Source organism: Nicotiana tomentosiformis, chromosome 5, assembly GCF_000390325.3.
Source record: "Nicotiana tomentosiformis chromosome 5, ASM39032v3, whole genome shotgun sequence".
Classification (NCBI taxonomy): Eukaryota; Viridiplantae; Streptophyta; class Magnoliopsida; order Solanales; family Solanaceae; genus Nicotiana; species Nicotiana tomentosiformis.
In genome coordinates this window covers 49641556-49657382 of record NC_090816.1, presented here as the reverse complement: position 1 = coordinate 49657382, position 15827 = coordinate 49641556, and the positions used below count along the sequence as shown (strand labels likewise).

Here is a 15827-nt window from a genome sequence, read left to right as displayed (position 1 = left end):
ACTGTGGTTTCCAATTCACAACATCAGATAAGACTTTTCGTTTACCAAATAGCATGAGGAAAGTACATCTCTATGCCTACATGTCAAATATACATGTCATGTCATCAAATGTCATATTACTATCTAGCATGAGGAAAATACATCTCTATGCCTATATGTCAAATATACATGTCAAGTAAATAACTGTGGATATCATCAAGTACCCCCACTCTCAGCACACTCAAGGCGTTGACTCAATGCTCCCACTCCATCACCCACACACACAATCACTCAGCACTGTATGACTGCCTGGCTCAAAGCTCCTCACCAAAGCATGTGTATATATCACTGTGCATGCGCTCACTGCTGGTATGTCAGACTCTGGAGGGGCGGATCCTGCCTAAGCGCTAATCAAAAGCCAATAAGGCCTGCTGCGTGCAACCCGATACAAATAATAATAAAGCCAATATGGCATGCTGCGGCATGCAACCCAATCCGAATAATAATAAAGCCAATAAGGCCTGATGTGGTATGTAGTCCGATCCAAATAACACTCTCAACACGGCTCTAAGGCCCACCTCAGTCATCAACCTCTCAAGTCTCAAGGGTTCACAATCTCATATCACTCATCTCAGACAGTACCACATATGGAAAACAACAACAATGTGAAATGAATAATAAACAGATACTGAGATATGATATGTGAATGATGAATAATGGCTGAGTGTATAACTACAGTTAAGTTAGATAGCACAAAATAACAGAAATAGCCTCATAAGGTCTCAACCAAATAATCACATAGTCTAAACATGATTTCTAATATGAATCATATATCAGATAATCAAACAAGTAAGGGAAACACGGATACAACAAGGTATGTGACGAGCGCATAACAGACACCAAAATTATGTTCGCTAGTCAAATATAGTATAGTATAATATCGTATCCACAGGGATTGGATTTAAACAGTATTCTCGTAGTTTCTAGCTTGGTTGCTATCCAAGATGATCAATAATTAAGATTTATATGATTTCTAACTAAAATTAACTAAGAACCTAAAGCTTTTGACTAATAACAATCGCAACAGGGATCAAGCAAAGAAGGTTATCAATGGGAGAAGATAGGGTTTTGATGGGATAGGTGCAAGATAATTATTTGGGATCTAACTCTAAATAATTCACTTCTAATATTCAAGTGAGTCTCTAGAATTCACTAAATTATTAGTTCAAACGTTAGGCAAAATTCCTCTGTCGATTAAGTCTTAACCTCACAAGATGAACCAATTTAAACACGTGAAGATATGTAAGAATGTGTAATGGATTAGTCTTTAGGAGAACCTCTCTCGATTATCCTCTTAACTAGGTTTAATCAATGATGCAACTAGCCTCTTTCGATTACTAAAAAGAATTAATGAACTCAACCAACAATATAATGCAAAGATATCACAAGTTATGCCTCTCTCGATTACATGAACAAGTGAATATAGATGCAACGATTAAATCATCCAAAAATGCTTCAATACATAAAACTAGAGTTATAATCCACAAACAATCATCAATACACCAAATCTATCAAACCCTAAAGAGAACTACTCCCTAGATATGGAGCAATTCATCACAAATAAAGTTAAAGTATAGGAAAATATAAATTCAATAACTCGGGTCTTGAGTGAGAAAGGAATGATGAAATCCTTGTGCTTTTGCTCCTCCAACTCCTTGTTAGCCTCCTTAGGTCTAAAGTATGTCAAAAATTCCCGAAGATAATATTTTTCCATATATTTATACCAAGTAGGGTCGGGCCCAGACGAAACCACCTTCTCCTAGCCGAAATAGGACATTTACTCTGTAAAAAATACATAGGCGCGCCGCATGGGGCGACGCGCCATGCGGGGCATTAGTGGGGAAATCCAGAGAGCTAACTTCTGACAGACAACAGGAAATTGCACACTCGCGGCGCCCCACGCGCCACCCCACGCGTCGCGGCAGTGGGAAATCCTCAGAGTGCGGTTCAAACTTTGATTTTTGATGTCTAGACTTGTTCCTCGACCCTCGAACACGATCCTGGCTTAATCCCTTGGGCTTTTACTCAGACTTCAAAGCTCCAAGTAGCTCGAATTAGCTCCACAACATCTACATAGCTTGAAATCACTCCTACAAGGCATAAAATACACAATAAGTGCAAAACACTGCCAATTAAAGCTTAAACATGAATAAAGTGCAGTGAATTAGATTGCAATAAGTGACTAAAACCCGGGATTATAGCCTACCATCAACACCCCACACTTAAACCATTGCTCGTCCTCGAGCAATCAAACTAAACTTCATATAGACACGACATTTTTCAACAACTCTCATAACTTATCACACCAAGAATATTTAAAATAGAATAAGCACAATACCGTAACATCCTTGCCTCAAGATTTGACTCAAAAGCACCACGCAATTTTTAATCCGCTCACTTAGTCTAACACAGAGGTCAACTACATTACTTTTCCTTCATGAATCAAGTTCCCATCACATAACAATAGAGAGTAGTTCCACACACAATTAAATTTAAGAACAATTAGGAACTCAAGATAAAAAGAATTCACTCACTCTCAGAAATAATATTCATATGCCACTAAAGATGTACCATAGGCTTGCCCGTAGTGTACTACTCTACTAATTGAGCTCATTCAGTCAAGGATCAAGTAGGACTTCATTTGGTTGTAATGTAGATTGCGGGCTAGGTAGGATACATTTGGATATAAGAATGACTACACCTCCCTAAGCACTTTAATACATACAATTAACCATTCAAAACCCCACACTTATGTCAAACCAAAACTCCACCTTCACATCAATATACATTAACTCCTTACTTATTCAAGCACAATTACATTAAGAGTCACCACTATCAAGGAATAGTTTTAACAATCATATACTTAATTTCTTTTTCTTTTCAATTCAAGTGGCTCTTTCTTTTTCAAAACAATGCACCTTTCTCCTTAGTTCAATAGTTCCACTCAAAAGCCAAACCAACCACCCCACACTTCAACTTTTACAAAGTTCATAACAAGTTCAAGTGCTCACGAGATGTACAAGGTTCAAATAGATGGTCAGTTCAAACAAATGGATAGGGCTTATAATGTGGTTTCCAAAGAAATAGGATTACAAGCTCAAAAGGGTTAACTAAGATACATAACAATTAGGTGGGTAAAAGCATATAACTGGCTCAACAAAGAAACACCTATATCATTTCTAAGACTGAATAAACTACTATTTTGCTTTTTTCAAACATACGGGGCAAGTTCTAGACATCAAATGCAATCACACACACATGGCACATAACTCACTCAGGACTGGACTATCAAGACGCTTTAGTCAAAGCAGTTAAGCAAAGTTAAGATCATACAATTTAAGGTACTTATACAAGAGTAAAAAACTGAGCTTAAGCGTCACAACTAACACACTCACTATTCTCAAGGAATAACAAAGTCAAGAGATATTATCTTCAATTCAAATCATAGCACAAGGTTTCCTACTCCTAACAAAAATAGAAACTAACTACACTCGGTTCAAACAAAACCCTTGGAAAAGAACCGCGGTACAAAGAAAAACCAAGGGAGACTTGTTACACTACCTAACAACAGAAAATCATTTTGTCTTTTTCCTTTCGACTTTAATCCCTCAAGAAACCTGTCGATGATATCCATCATCGGGAAAAATCAAAAAAAATTAATTTTTTTTCTATCTCTAATTACTACAACTAAACAAAAAGAAAACTAATACACATACAAATATACATCCCCCACCCCACATTTTAAGTTGTGGCATATCCTCATGGCACACAATTAAAAAGCATAAAGTAAAGGAAACTTCCTTGAATATCTAGTCGGGGTCTAAGTTGAAGTCGGGCTCCATTCCTCGCGCCCAAACTAATGCACACATCCATGCAGACAACTATTTCTCAGCCTTCCTTGCGTATACCCCACACTTATCTTTCTCGCTCACCGCAACCTTCTCTTTCGGGCTCTTCACTTTCCACTCAACACTCGCAGCTGGTTTGTCCTTTTGTGCCCCCTTTGCTACATTCATCTCAAAAGTCACAGTCTCCTCACCCACTCTAAGCTTGAGTTTTCTCTCATGTATATCTAATATCGCTCTATCCGTTGCTAAGAATGGTCTTCCTAAGATGAGGGGGACTTCCTTGTTTTCCTCCATATTCACCACTATAAAATCCACAGGAAATACGAACTTATCCACCTGAACTAACACATCTTCCATTATCCCCTCGGGTATTATAGTCATTTGGTCTGCGAGCTGCAAAGATATGGGTGCAGATCTTATTTCTCCAATCTCATTTTCCATTTTCCTGTAAATAGATAGAGGCATTAAATTAATTGAGGCACCAGAATCACATAATGATTTATCAAAATGAATAGTTCCTACAGAGCAAGGTATAGTAAAACTCCCTGGATCTCCATACTTTTGTAGGAGTTTGTTTTGCAATATTACGTTGCAATGCTCTGTGAACTTGACCACTGAGGTTTCCTCTATTTTCCTCTTCTTTGTAAGGATATCTTTCAAGAATTTAGTATAAGCAGGCATCTGTGAGAGCACTTCTATGAATGATAATCTTACATAAACCTATTTCAGCACATCTAGAAATCTCCCAAACTGCTTGTCCAGCTTTTCTCTACTTTGCCTTTGAGGAAAAGGTAGAGCAGACATATACTTGCTCTCCTCAGGTTCCTCCCTTATTGAGTTTTCATCCTTCTTTTTCTTCTCAGCTTTCATCTGGCCTTTCTTCTTCTTATCAACTTCACTTTCCATCTGCTCCTCACTTTCTTTTTCAAGTCTCACATCATTTTGGATTGGGGAAAGATCTTTCAACACTTGCCCACTTCTCAGTGTTACATCATTCACTGTTTCTTTGGGATTTCTTTCAGTATCAGCGAGGAGAGTTCCTGGAATCCTCTCAGATAATAGAGTGACTAGCTGCCCAACCTGTCTTTCCAGGTTTCGAAAACCAATGCCCAGTTCTTTGATAGCTGCTCCATGTTCCCGTATAACTGCGCTATGAGTTTCAAGCCTCTCATAAATTTTCAGAATGAAGGCGTTCATGAGATCTTCTATGCCAGACTGAATGGGCTGTTGAGGCTGAAATTGCTACCTCTGCTGATTCATAAAGCCAGGAGCTCCTTGTCCCTGGGGTCAGGGTTGTTTTGTTGCCATGCATTCGTAGTACCCCCCAGGTGAACTCTATGAAAAACTGGGGTGCCTCTGACCCATTGTATTATAATTTCTCATAGCATTCACTTCCTTAGTTGAGGCTTGACACTCATGAGTAGGGTGTCCTCTTCAACATATATCACAAGCCACGTGAGGCTCATTTTGTATCGAGGCTAAGGTCAGCTTTCGTATTTCTTTAGCCATAGCATCAAGTTATACCTGCACAGATGTATTAGCATCAACTTGGTGAACACCAGTTGATCTTTTTCTTTCATCACTCTCAAAGGGCCACTGATTAGCATCTTCAAATAACTCATCAAGAATTGTAACTATCTCCTCTGGAGTCTTCTTCATCAAAGGGCGTCCAACTGCATTGCTCAATGTTCTACGCGAGGCCGGTGTCAATCTTTCCCAAAAATCTTGGAGTTGCATCCAGAGTTCAATTCTACTATGTTGACAATTTCTAACTATCTCCTTAAACCTCTCCCATGCTTCAAAAACAATTTCAGTCTCTTTCTCATAGAAGTTATGGATTTATCTTCTAATCTTGCCCGTCTTAGCTGAGGAGAAATATTTATCAAGGAATTTTCTGGTCATCTCCTCCCAAGTTCTGATCGATCCACTGGGCAAACTCCGAAGCCACTCCTTAGCATCATCTTTAAGTGAAAAGGGGAATTCTCTTAAGTACACCGCATCTTGTGACACCCCTATTGTATTGAAAGGTATTCATAATCTCCTCGAAGTCCATTAGATGTGTGTTTGGATTTTCGTTTGGCTTTCCTCTAAAGACACATCAATTCTGAAGGGTTTGAAGCAACCCTTGCTTCAACTCGAAATTGTTTGCTGCAATTGGAGGTGGTCCAACACTGGATAATCCTTGATTTTAGACAGGTCTAGCATAATCACCAAGTGGTCTCACAGGCCTGGGATCTATATTTCCAAACTGGTCTGCAACCAAGGGTTGATGTTGATTAAGTTTATGACCCCTCTCTTCTTCATAGATGTTCTGCGCATCTCTAATAGCTGCTTCCTCAGCATCCCGTGCAACTTTTTCTCGTTGTTGGGCTGCCTCTCTTGCAGCCAAATCTATATTATCATCACCATTTACGGCCATAGTTTCTTGGGTTGAGGATTGCCCAACCTTTTCAAGGTTCTCGTTGAGATCTTTTTCCTTTCTCAGTTGTCGCAGTTTTGTTTCTAACTCTGGCTCGTATGGTAGCACTACTATCGCAGAAGCTCAAGTCATGTACCAATCTTAACCTATAATCTGCTCATAACCAAAGAACACCAAACGTAAAAAGGGAAAAAATAAAATGAAAAGAAAAATTCCTGAATTAGCAATATAAACTATTTCAAACACTATTGATTGTCAATCCCCGGCAATGGTGACAAAATTTGGCGAGCTCAGAACACGCACCTAAATTATGCTCGCTAATCAAATATAGTATAGTATAATATCGTATCCACATGGATTGGATTTAAATAGTATTCTCGTTGTTTCTAGCTTGGTTGTTATCCAAGATGATCAACAATTAAGATTTATATGATTTCTAACTAAAATTAACTAAGAACCTAAAGCTATTGACTAATGACAATCACAACGAGGATCAAGCAAAGAAGGTTATCAATGGGAGAAGATAGGGTTTTGATGAGATAGGTGGAAGATAATTGTTTGGGATCTAACTATAGATAATTTACTTATAATGTTCAAGTGAGTCTCTTGAGTTCACTCAATTATTAGTTCAAACGTTAGGCAAAACTTCTCTCTCGATTAAGTCTTAACCTCACAAGATGAACCAATTTAAGCACGTGAAGATATGCAAGAATGCGTAGTGGATTGGTCTTTAGGAGAACCTCTCTCGATTATCCTCCTAGCTAGGTTTAATCAATGATTCAACTAGCCTCTTTCAATTACTAAGAAGAATTAATGAACTCAACCAACAATATAATGCAAAGATATCACAAGTTATGCCTCTCTCGATTACATGAACAAGTGAATATAGATGCAATGATTAAATCATCCAAAAATGCTTCAATACATAAAGCTAGAGTTATAATCTACAAACAATCATTAATACACCAAATCCATCAAACCCTAAAGAGAACTACTCCATAGATATTGAGCAATTCATCACAAATAAAGTTAAAGTATAGGAAAACATAAATTCAATAACTCGGGTCTTGAGTGAGAAAAGAATGATGAAATCCTTATGCTTTTGCTCCTCCAACTCCTTGTTAGCCTCCTTAGGTCTAAAGTATGTCAAAAGGTCCCAAAATAATATTTTTCCATGTATTTATACCAAGTAGGGTAGGGTCCAGACGAAACCACTTTCTCCTAGACGAAATAAGATATTTACTCTGTAAAACATACACAGGTGCATTGCATGGGGCGACGTGCCATGCAGGGCATTAGTGGGGAAATCCAGAGAGCTAAGTTCTGACAGACAATAGAAAATTGCACACCCGCGCTGCGGCAGTGGGAAATCCTCAGAGTGCGATTCAAACTTTGATTTTTGATGTCAGACTTGGTCCTCGACCCCCGAACACGATCTTGGCTTAATCCCTTGGGCTTTTACTTAGACTTCAAAGCTCAAAATAGCTCGAATTAGCTCCATAACATTTACATAGCTCGGAATCACTCCTACAAGGCATAAAACACACAATAAGTGCAAAACACTACCAATTAAAGCTCAAACATGAATAAAGTGCAGTGAATTAGAGTGCAATAAGTGACTAAAATTCGAGATTATAGCCTACCATCAGTATGATAGCAAAACAAGTCCGGTAATACTCTAAAGGTCCACTCGAATCATGAATACCCGGTGCACGTACACACGCCCGTTACCTAGCATGTGCGTCACACCAACACCTCTCATATAATTTAGTTCCTTAGGTTAAATATACCCTCAAATCCAAGTTTAGATATGTTACTTATCTCGAACAAGCCAAATTAAATATCGAGCAAGACAAACAATACTCTAGAAATGCCATCTCGAGTGAATCGACCTCCGAACGGCTCGAAACTAGCCAAAAGCAAGTCAAAAACATCAAATAATGCCAAGGAAGCCAACCAAAACGATAAATGTTGAATCTTTAATCAAATACTGAAAGTCAACTAAAAAGTCAACTCGGGCTCGCACCCCGAAAATCAATAAAATTCACAAATTCCGACAACCCACTCAATTCCGAGTCCAACCATACTAATTTCACTCACATACGACTCCGAATCGATGTTCAAAACTCAATTAATCATTTTAAGAAAGTTTAAATAAAACATCCCAATTTCTCTTTTAAAATCATTAATCAAATGCCAAAATCGAAAATGGAATCATGGAATATATTCAAAACCGAGTAGAAAATACTTACCACAATCCATGTGGTGAAAATCCTCTCCAAAATCGCACAAATCCGAAGTCCCCAACTCAAAATGTGACAAAATGAACAAACCCTCGAGTATATAAGCTTCTGCCCAGACATTTGGCATTTGCGGACCACCTGTTGCTTCTGCAGCGTCTCTTCTACGACATAATCCCGCTTCTACGGAGACCACTAAGATTCCGTCCTTTCGCACCTGCAGACAACTTCCCGCTTCTGCGACATCGCAGGTGCGATGTACCTTCCGCTTCCGCGAAGCACTCGCCCAGCCTGCTTTCCCGCTCCTCCGCAACTCTGCCCGCATTTGTGCTCCCGCAGATGTGCTAAGTCCTCTGCATATGCGATATCATGCCCCAACTTAACCTTTACCTTATGCGCCTCTTCACTCGTATTTGCGGCTCCGCACCTACGCCCAAAATTTCTGCAGGAGCGATGACACCAGATCCCTGCCAAACCAGCCATCACCAACATGACTCAAAATGGTTCGAAACCCGTCTGAAACTCTCCCGAGCCCCTCGGGACCCCGTCCGAGCATACCAACTAGTCCCAAAACATAATGCGGACCTACTCGAGGACTCAAATCGCACACAACAACATCAAAACTATGAATCGCACCTAAAATCAAACTTGATGAACTTTTGAACTTTCAACTTCCAAAACTCGTGCCGAACCATATCAAATAAGCTCGGAATGACATCTTTTTGCACAAAATTTCCAAATAACATGATAAACCTATTCCAACTCCCGAAAAAATAATCTGAATTCGATATCATCAAAGTCAACTCTCGGTCAAACTTATGAACTTTCCAAACCTTCAAATTGCAAACTTTTGCCAATTAGCGCCAAAACCTTCTAAAAACATCCAAATAAATATAAATCCGGGCATACTCCCAAGTCCAAAATCACCATCCGGACCTAACAAAATCATAAAAACTTCGATACGAGGTCAAATACACAAAAGTCAAATTTGGTCAAGTCTTCCAACTTAAGGCTTCCTAGCTGAGAATCATTCTTCCAAATCAATCCCGAATCACCCGAAAAACCAAAACTGACGATTCACACAAGTCATAATACATCATATGGAGCTACTCATGCCCTCAAATAATCGAACATAATGTAAATTTCCAAAACGACCGGTCGGGTCGTTACATTCTCCCATACTTAAACATACGTTCGTCCTTGAACGTGCTAAGAGTTGTTCCAAAGCTGTCAAATCACTGTATAACCTCACCATACCCATACCCATACCCGTGGGTGATCCCTCGTCACCCCAATCCATATAACCCTAACAACACAACCTAACTGAAGATCCTTAATGCAACCTTAGTCCATAAACTTTAGAACCCTAATCCCAACATTCGAAGTTCATCATAAGACCCAATTCTCGCATCTATACAATGTATATGTCTGAACAAGGTGTATCAAGCCATAACCATAACCATAACCCATGATATAATCACATGATATACCACATAACTCAGATTCTCTTAGAAATAGCTCTCGGCCACAATAGTTGCTCAATAACATAACCAGTATCGGTAACAAACCTCATATCAAATAAAAACTTGTTCTAAACCTTCGTACATTGCCAGTGATGAAAGAAACATGCAAATTCTCATCACCACTCATCAGATCAACAAGTCTTAGAGCTTTATCGCGTGATATGAACCACTGCCAAATTTTGAGCCGACTAATGATGTTATTCATCCCAATATACCTTAATCAAATCCGATGGCACTCATTTCAGGTCCAATAACCTCACCTCATATAATACAAGCTACTATACTGACATGCTACACCAATACTACCTAGAGCCACATACCATGCAATTTGTACACCAATTAAGCAACAACTCGGATGTACCCAATAATGGAAAGAGAATCAAATGAGAGAACCATCCCGTAAGCTTAATAGTTACCACCACGAAGCGCAATGCTATGAACCCATCACACAAAGGAGAAACAAACACACGAAATAAGCATAAAGGATCATATCCCAATATAACTCTACTACGATACGTGACCCAATCCGAACACCGGTCCCCATAGGACACCTCAAGCCATGATGCTCACAATCTACAGCCATATGCATATCAACAGCAAACATGCAAAGTGTACGACCATAACTATGGAAAAACGGATAACACAATGTACCACAAAAAGAAAAACCATAACCAACGCGTAGTCAACCATGCGACACCCCAAGAACCATCTCGCTCGAATTCCGCCACAAGGCCTAAACAGAACCGCATCAGGTGTGTAAATAGTCAACAATCTCACAACCCATCGTAGTATAAGAGAGTGAGACATGGAGCATATCAGTTTCAATAATAGTTGTGCTAGGAAAAGAAATCCGACCCGATGTAGAGTACACATTCTCGTTAGGCTTACTAGTGGCCTCCAAATCGATTTCGATCCTCCCAAAATGAGTTGATAACCTTCCCCTCCGCTAAAACCTATCCATAACACATACCATCAACTGTCTAACTCTGGCCATATCTTCATAGTCCACAACCAAGGAATAGTTCACCTCTAGGACTCCAGTCTCCAAATCACAAGAATATAAAATCTCCATATCCGATCCCGACTTGACCACCTAAATGAATGACATATCTCTCATACACAATCATCTCATGAGAAATACTTCCATAATTCTTCTGTGGCGCATAGTAAAATCTAAACATCAGCAGTCGATCAATCCGATGATTATCGTAATACCAGTCAAGCATCCGCAAGTCAAACACAATGTGCCTTTCTGAATTATACACTCTTCTCAGGAAATACCAAATGGTACTAGCGTTCTTTTAAACATTTTAACCCGTCCATGCTGTCTAGAACTCATGACATTCCCTTCAAAGCCAAAACACGAGCTTGTACATACAAATCCCCATCTCACATGCCGCACCGCATCTATCTTGCCATCATATGAAAATACAAGAACCCTATTATCAACTTTGATTCACAAGTAGGATAGTCACCCCATCAACCGCAAACCTTCCACTTTACCTCGTCCGCGAGAAAATCATAACATGCAACATACTCCTCACACCTGTCAAAAACATCCATCTCAAGCCGTGGTAGAAATCATAGAGAACGCTTTGAAAGCACAAGACCAAGCCATCAGTACTAAATCCCTCTAACTCAACCAAGTCACACAGGTCGCCAAAGAACCATTCATTTCTATTACCAGGCCGATCTAAACCACTACCAACCTGACCTATTCCTTTGAGTTCCTCTCGACTTGTCTTCAAGTTAACACTTCTCCTTGCCATTACACTACGATCCTTAACCTAAAGCTCACCACAAGAGATCCTATCATGAAACCACATCGCCCTAAAGCCTATAAGACACTGTATTCCCTCTTAAGCACCCAAGAGTACCGCAACCGAGATACCTACTCTGAAGAGACTTTATGTGAATCTAAAGTTGTTTCCTTAACCTCTCTGACACTGAAATGTAGAATCTATAGTGATACACAAATACCGCGAGTCCCGATACCATCCAATACAAATCTCATATCTTAGCCATTCACCAATTCAGTGATTGCTCGAATACCACATATAAATCTTGAACCTATTAGAACTTTCTCGAGAGTCATCCACTGTACCCAAATCTCAAATGCACTGCCCAAACGAGAAGAATGACCCATGCCTTATTAGCACACTAACACCCAAAGAAGTAACCCTACCTTAGCGCAACTAAGTGACTCTCTTTTCTTAGCACATTATATCCATCACTAATAACAAACCCAAATCATTCCAAGATTTCTGTATATACATAAAGTGTAATACATCATGCATCTAGAAATTTCCTTGCTCAAGTCATTCTCAAAACTGACCTCTTCAAGTCATAAGTGATCCACAAATATGTCTCAGGCCGAAACTAATGTAGCACATAACCATGCAACCTGATCATCGATAGCAAACTCCCCCACTTGGCTCCAAGCCACAGAGCACAACATCCGATAACCCACAATACCCTTACTCCATAACTGCCATAATTTCGCACTGTAATTCAACTAAATCCTTCGTAAGCTCATGTGGCACAAATCATAAGGTACCTCAAGTCATCTGCTAAACTCACATTCATCTTCGTGACAATCGTGCGAAATCCTTCAAGCAATCCAAACTCAAATTACAACATATTCACACCCCACTGGTAGAACAAATACCCTTTACAGAGACATCATATAGATCACACAACCTCTGAACATCCCAAAGGAGATAACCCACTTGCTTAGCCTCAACTTGCATATCTCGATGACCCTTTCATGGTCACAAACACTATACATTCACTTAATTTTCCCGAGTCTGAACTCATCAACAAGATATGAGAATCTACTTCATTCCACAGAGAAACAACATGAAATATCCCTCAAAACACTTAAAACTCAAGACTGTACAACACATCAACATAGAAATCGAGCATCCATAGCCCTTTCACATCACAAGCAAACTCTTCTCGTGATATCTAAACCGTCAAAGCACAGACCTCAGTCCTATAATACTCATCATATAGCTATCCAACCACTCACCGAGCCATCAATCCCACCCTTAGGGATACTACCGGACATATGAGTCCAAAGCACATGCTCACACAACCAAAACCATAGAGTCCAAGCTGTGGTATGAACCTGGCCTCAAGTCCACTGGCCTATAACCACAACACCGAGAACATGTTTCGACCCTCATCCAAGACATCACAAGCCGTCAATGCACAATTGATACCGAGTGCTCTACATACATACGAATGGGTGGAAGGAATTCAGAGAGATACACTTCAAGTTGAATTAATGCCGCACGATAAGGAAATAAAGATGGGAAATTTTCATAAATGCCCTGTAGCCTCTTGAAGATAGGTATGTACATCATCATACCAATCCGCAAGACTCTACTAGACAATTGCTCATAACTCGTAGAACCTATGAACCAAGAGCTCTGATACCAACTTGTCACGACCTAAAATCTAACTAGTCGTGATGGCACCTAACCTAACCCGCTAGGTAAGCCAAATAACATAAAACACAACTCAAATGAGAATAATAAGAGTCAGCGAGTAAAATAACTAAACTCCTATACAACATCCCGGGGATTGGTAGTACAAGTCATGAGCTACTAAGACTCAGATATACAAAGCTGGTATAAAAACACTCACAACATCTATTTGAATATACCTAAGCAGAACTCAAATCTAAAACTACTAAGAACGAGTGGTAGCCATGTCCCGAAAATGGGTACATCTTCAATGCCAACTCCCACCATGTACATCAATATCAGCTCCAAGATCTGCACGCAAGTTTCAGAAGTGTAATATGAGTACAATCGACCCCATGTACTCAATAAGTAATAAACCTAACCTTAGGTTGAAAGCAGGGATGAGCTCGGTAAAAGGTCAAAGTCCAATACCAATAGCCAATAACAACTTGTGATAATATAATGAAGACAGTAAAAGTGGATAACAAAAAAAAATATTAAGCTCAGCTCGTTCATAACTACGAAAAAGTAGACATGCCTTTCAAGTATAACAGTCAAATACCAATCTTACCACTGAAATCGATGAATCATGTGTTTATCAAAAAGGACTATGGTTTCCAATTCACAACATCAGATAAGACTTTTCGTTTACCAAATAGCATGAAGAAAGTACATCTCTATGCCTATATGTCAAATATACATGTCATGTCATCAAATGTCATATTATTGTCTAGCATGAGGAAAATACATCTCTATGCCTATATGTCAAATATACATGTCAAGTAAATAATCCCACACTGATATCATCAAGTACCCTCACTTTCAACACACTCAAGGCGCCTGGCTCAATTCCCCTAATCCATCTCTCACACACACATTCACTCAGCACTGTACGGGTGTCTGGCTAAAAGCCCCTCGCCAAAGCACGTGTATATATCACTATGCTTGTGCTCATTTCTGGTATGTCAGACTCTAGAGGGGCGGATCCTGCCTAAGCGCTAATCAAATGCCAATAAGGCCTGCTGCGACGTGCAACCCGATATAAATAATAATGCCAATATGGCATGCTGCAGCGTGCAGCCCGATCCAAATAATAATAAAGCCAATAAGGCCTGATGCGGTGTGCAGCTCGATCCAAATAATAATAAAGCCAATAAGGCCTGATGCATCGTGCAGTCCGATACAAAAAACACTCTCAACACGGCTCTAAGGCCCACCTTAGTCATCATCCTCTCAAGTTTCAAGGGCTCACAATCTCATATCACTCAGCCCAAACAGTACTACATATGGAAAACAACAGCAATGTGTTATGCACCAATGAATAATAAATAGTGATTGAGATATGATATGCGAATAATGAATCACGACTGAATGTATAACTACAGTTAAGCCAGATAGCTCTAAACAACAGAAATAGCCTCATAAGGTCTCAACAAAATAATCACATTGTCTAAACATGATTTCTAACATGAATCATAGCTTAGATAATCAAAAAAGTAGGGAATAATCTAAAAGTCCACTCGAATCATGAATACCCGGTGCACGCCCATCACCTAGCATGTGCTTTATCCCAACACCTCTCATATAATATAGTTCCCTGGGTTAAATACTCTCAAATCCAAGTTTATATATGTTACGTACCTTGAACAAGCCAAATCAAATATCGAGCAAGACAAACAATACTCTAGAAATGCCATCCTGCGCGAATCGACCTCCGAACGGCTCGAAACTATCCAAAAGCAACTCAAAAATATTAAATAATGCAAAAATAAACTAACCTAAATGATAAAGGTTGAAGCTTTAATCAAATACACAAAGTCAACCTAGTCCCGTACCCCGGAACTCGACAAAACTCACAAATTCTGACAACCCACTCAATTTCAAGTCCAACCATACTAATTTTACTCAAATCTGACTCTGAATTGTTGTTCAAAACTCAATTAATTACTTTAGGAAAATTTAAACCAAAACCCCCAATTTCGCTTTTAAAATCATCAATCAAACGCCAAAATCGAAGATAGAATCATGAAATATAATAAAAACCAAGTAGAAAATACTTATCGCAATCCACGTGGTAAAATTCCTCTTCAAAGTCACCCAAATCCGAGGTCCCCAACTCAAAATGTGACAAAATGAACAAACCCTCGAATATATAAGCTTCTGCCTAAACATTTCACATTTGTGGACCACCTGCCGCTTCTGCGACATAAAATCCCGATTCTACGATGACCACAAAGATTCTGCCCTCTCGCACCTGCAGACAACTTTCTGCTTCTGTGACATCGCAG

At 39.4% G+C, this 15827-nt stretch overlaps 1 protein-coding gene and 1 non-coding gene across 2 annotated transcripts; one reads left to right on the top strand and one right to left on the bottom strand.

Moving 5' to 3' along the window:
* Positions 1-3920: 3920 nt before the first annotated feature.
* On the bottom strand, positions 3921-4568 carry LOC138892321 (uncharacterized). The gene has a single exon (XM_070176028.1). It carries the CDS (start codon positions 4566-4568, stop codon positions 3921-3923), a length of 648 nt encoding a protein of 215 aa, XP_070032129.1.
* Positions 4569-5634: 1066 nt separating this feature from the next.
* LOC117277116 (small nucleolar RNA R71) lies at positions 5635-5741 on the top strand. The gene has a single exon (XR_004507400.1). It is a non-coding gene; the product is annotated as a small nucleolar RNA R71 (small nucleolar RNA).
* The last annotated feature ends 10086 nt before the right edge of the window (positions 5742-15827 follow it).

What these genes read in the sequence shown, in the direction of transcription:
- LOC138892321 (XM_070176028.1), bottom strand. Translation starts at nt 4,568, where the DNA reads ATGCCTGCTTATACTAAATTCTTGAAAGATATCCTTACAAAGAAGAGG.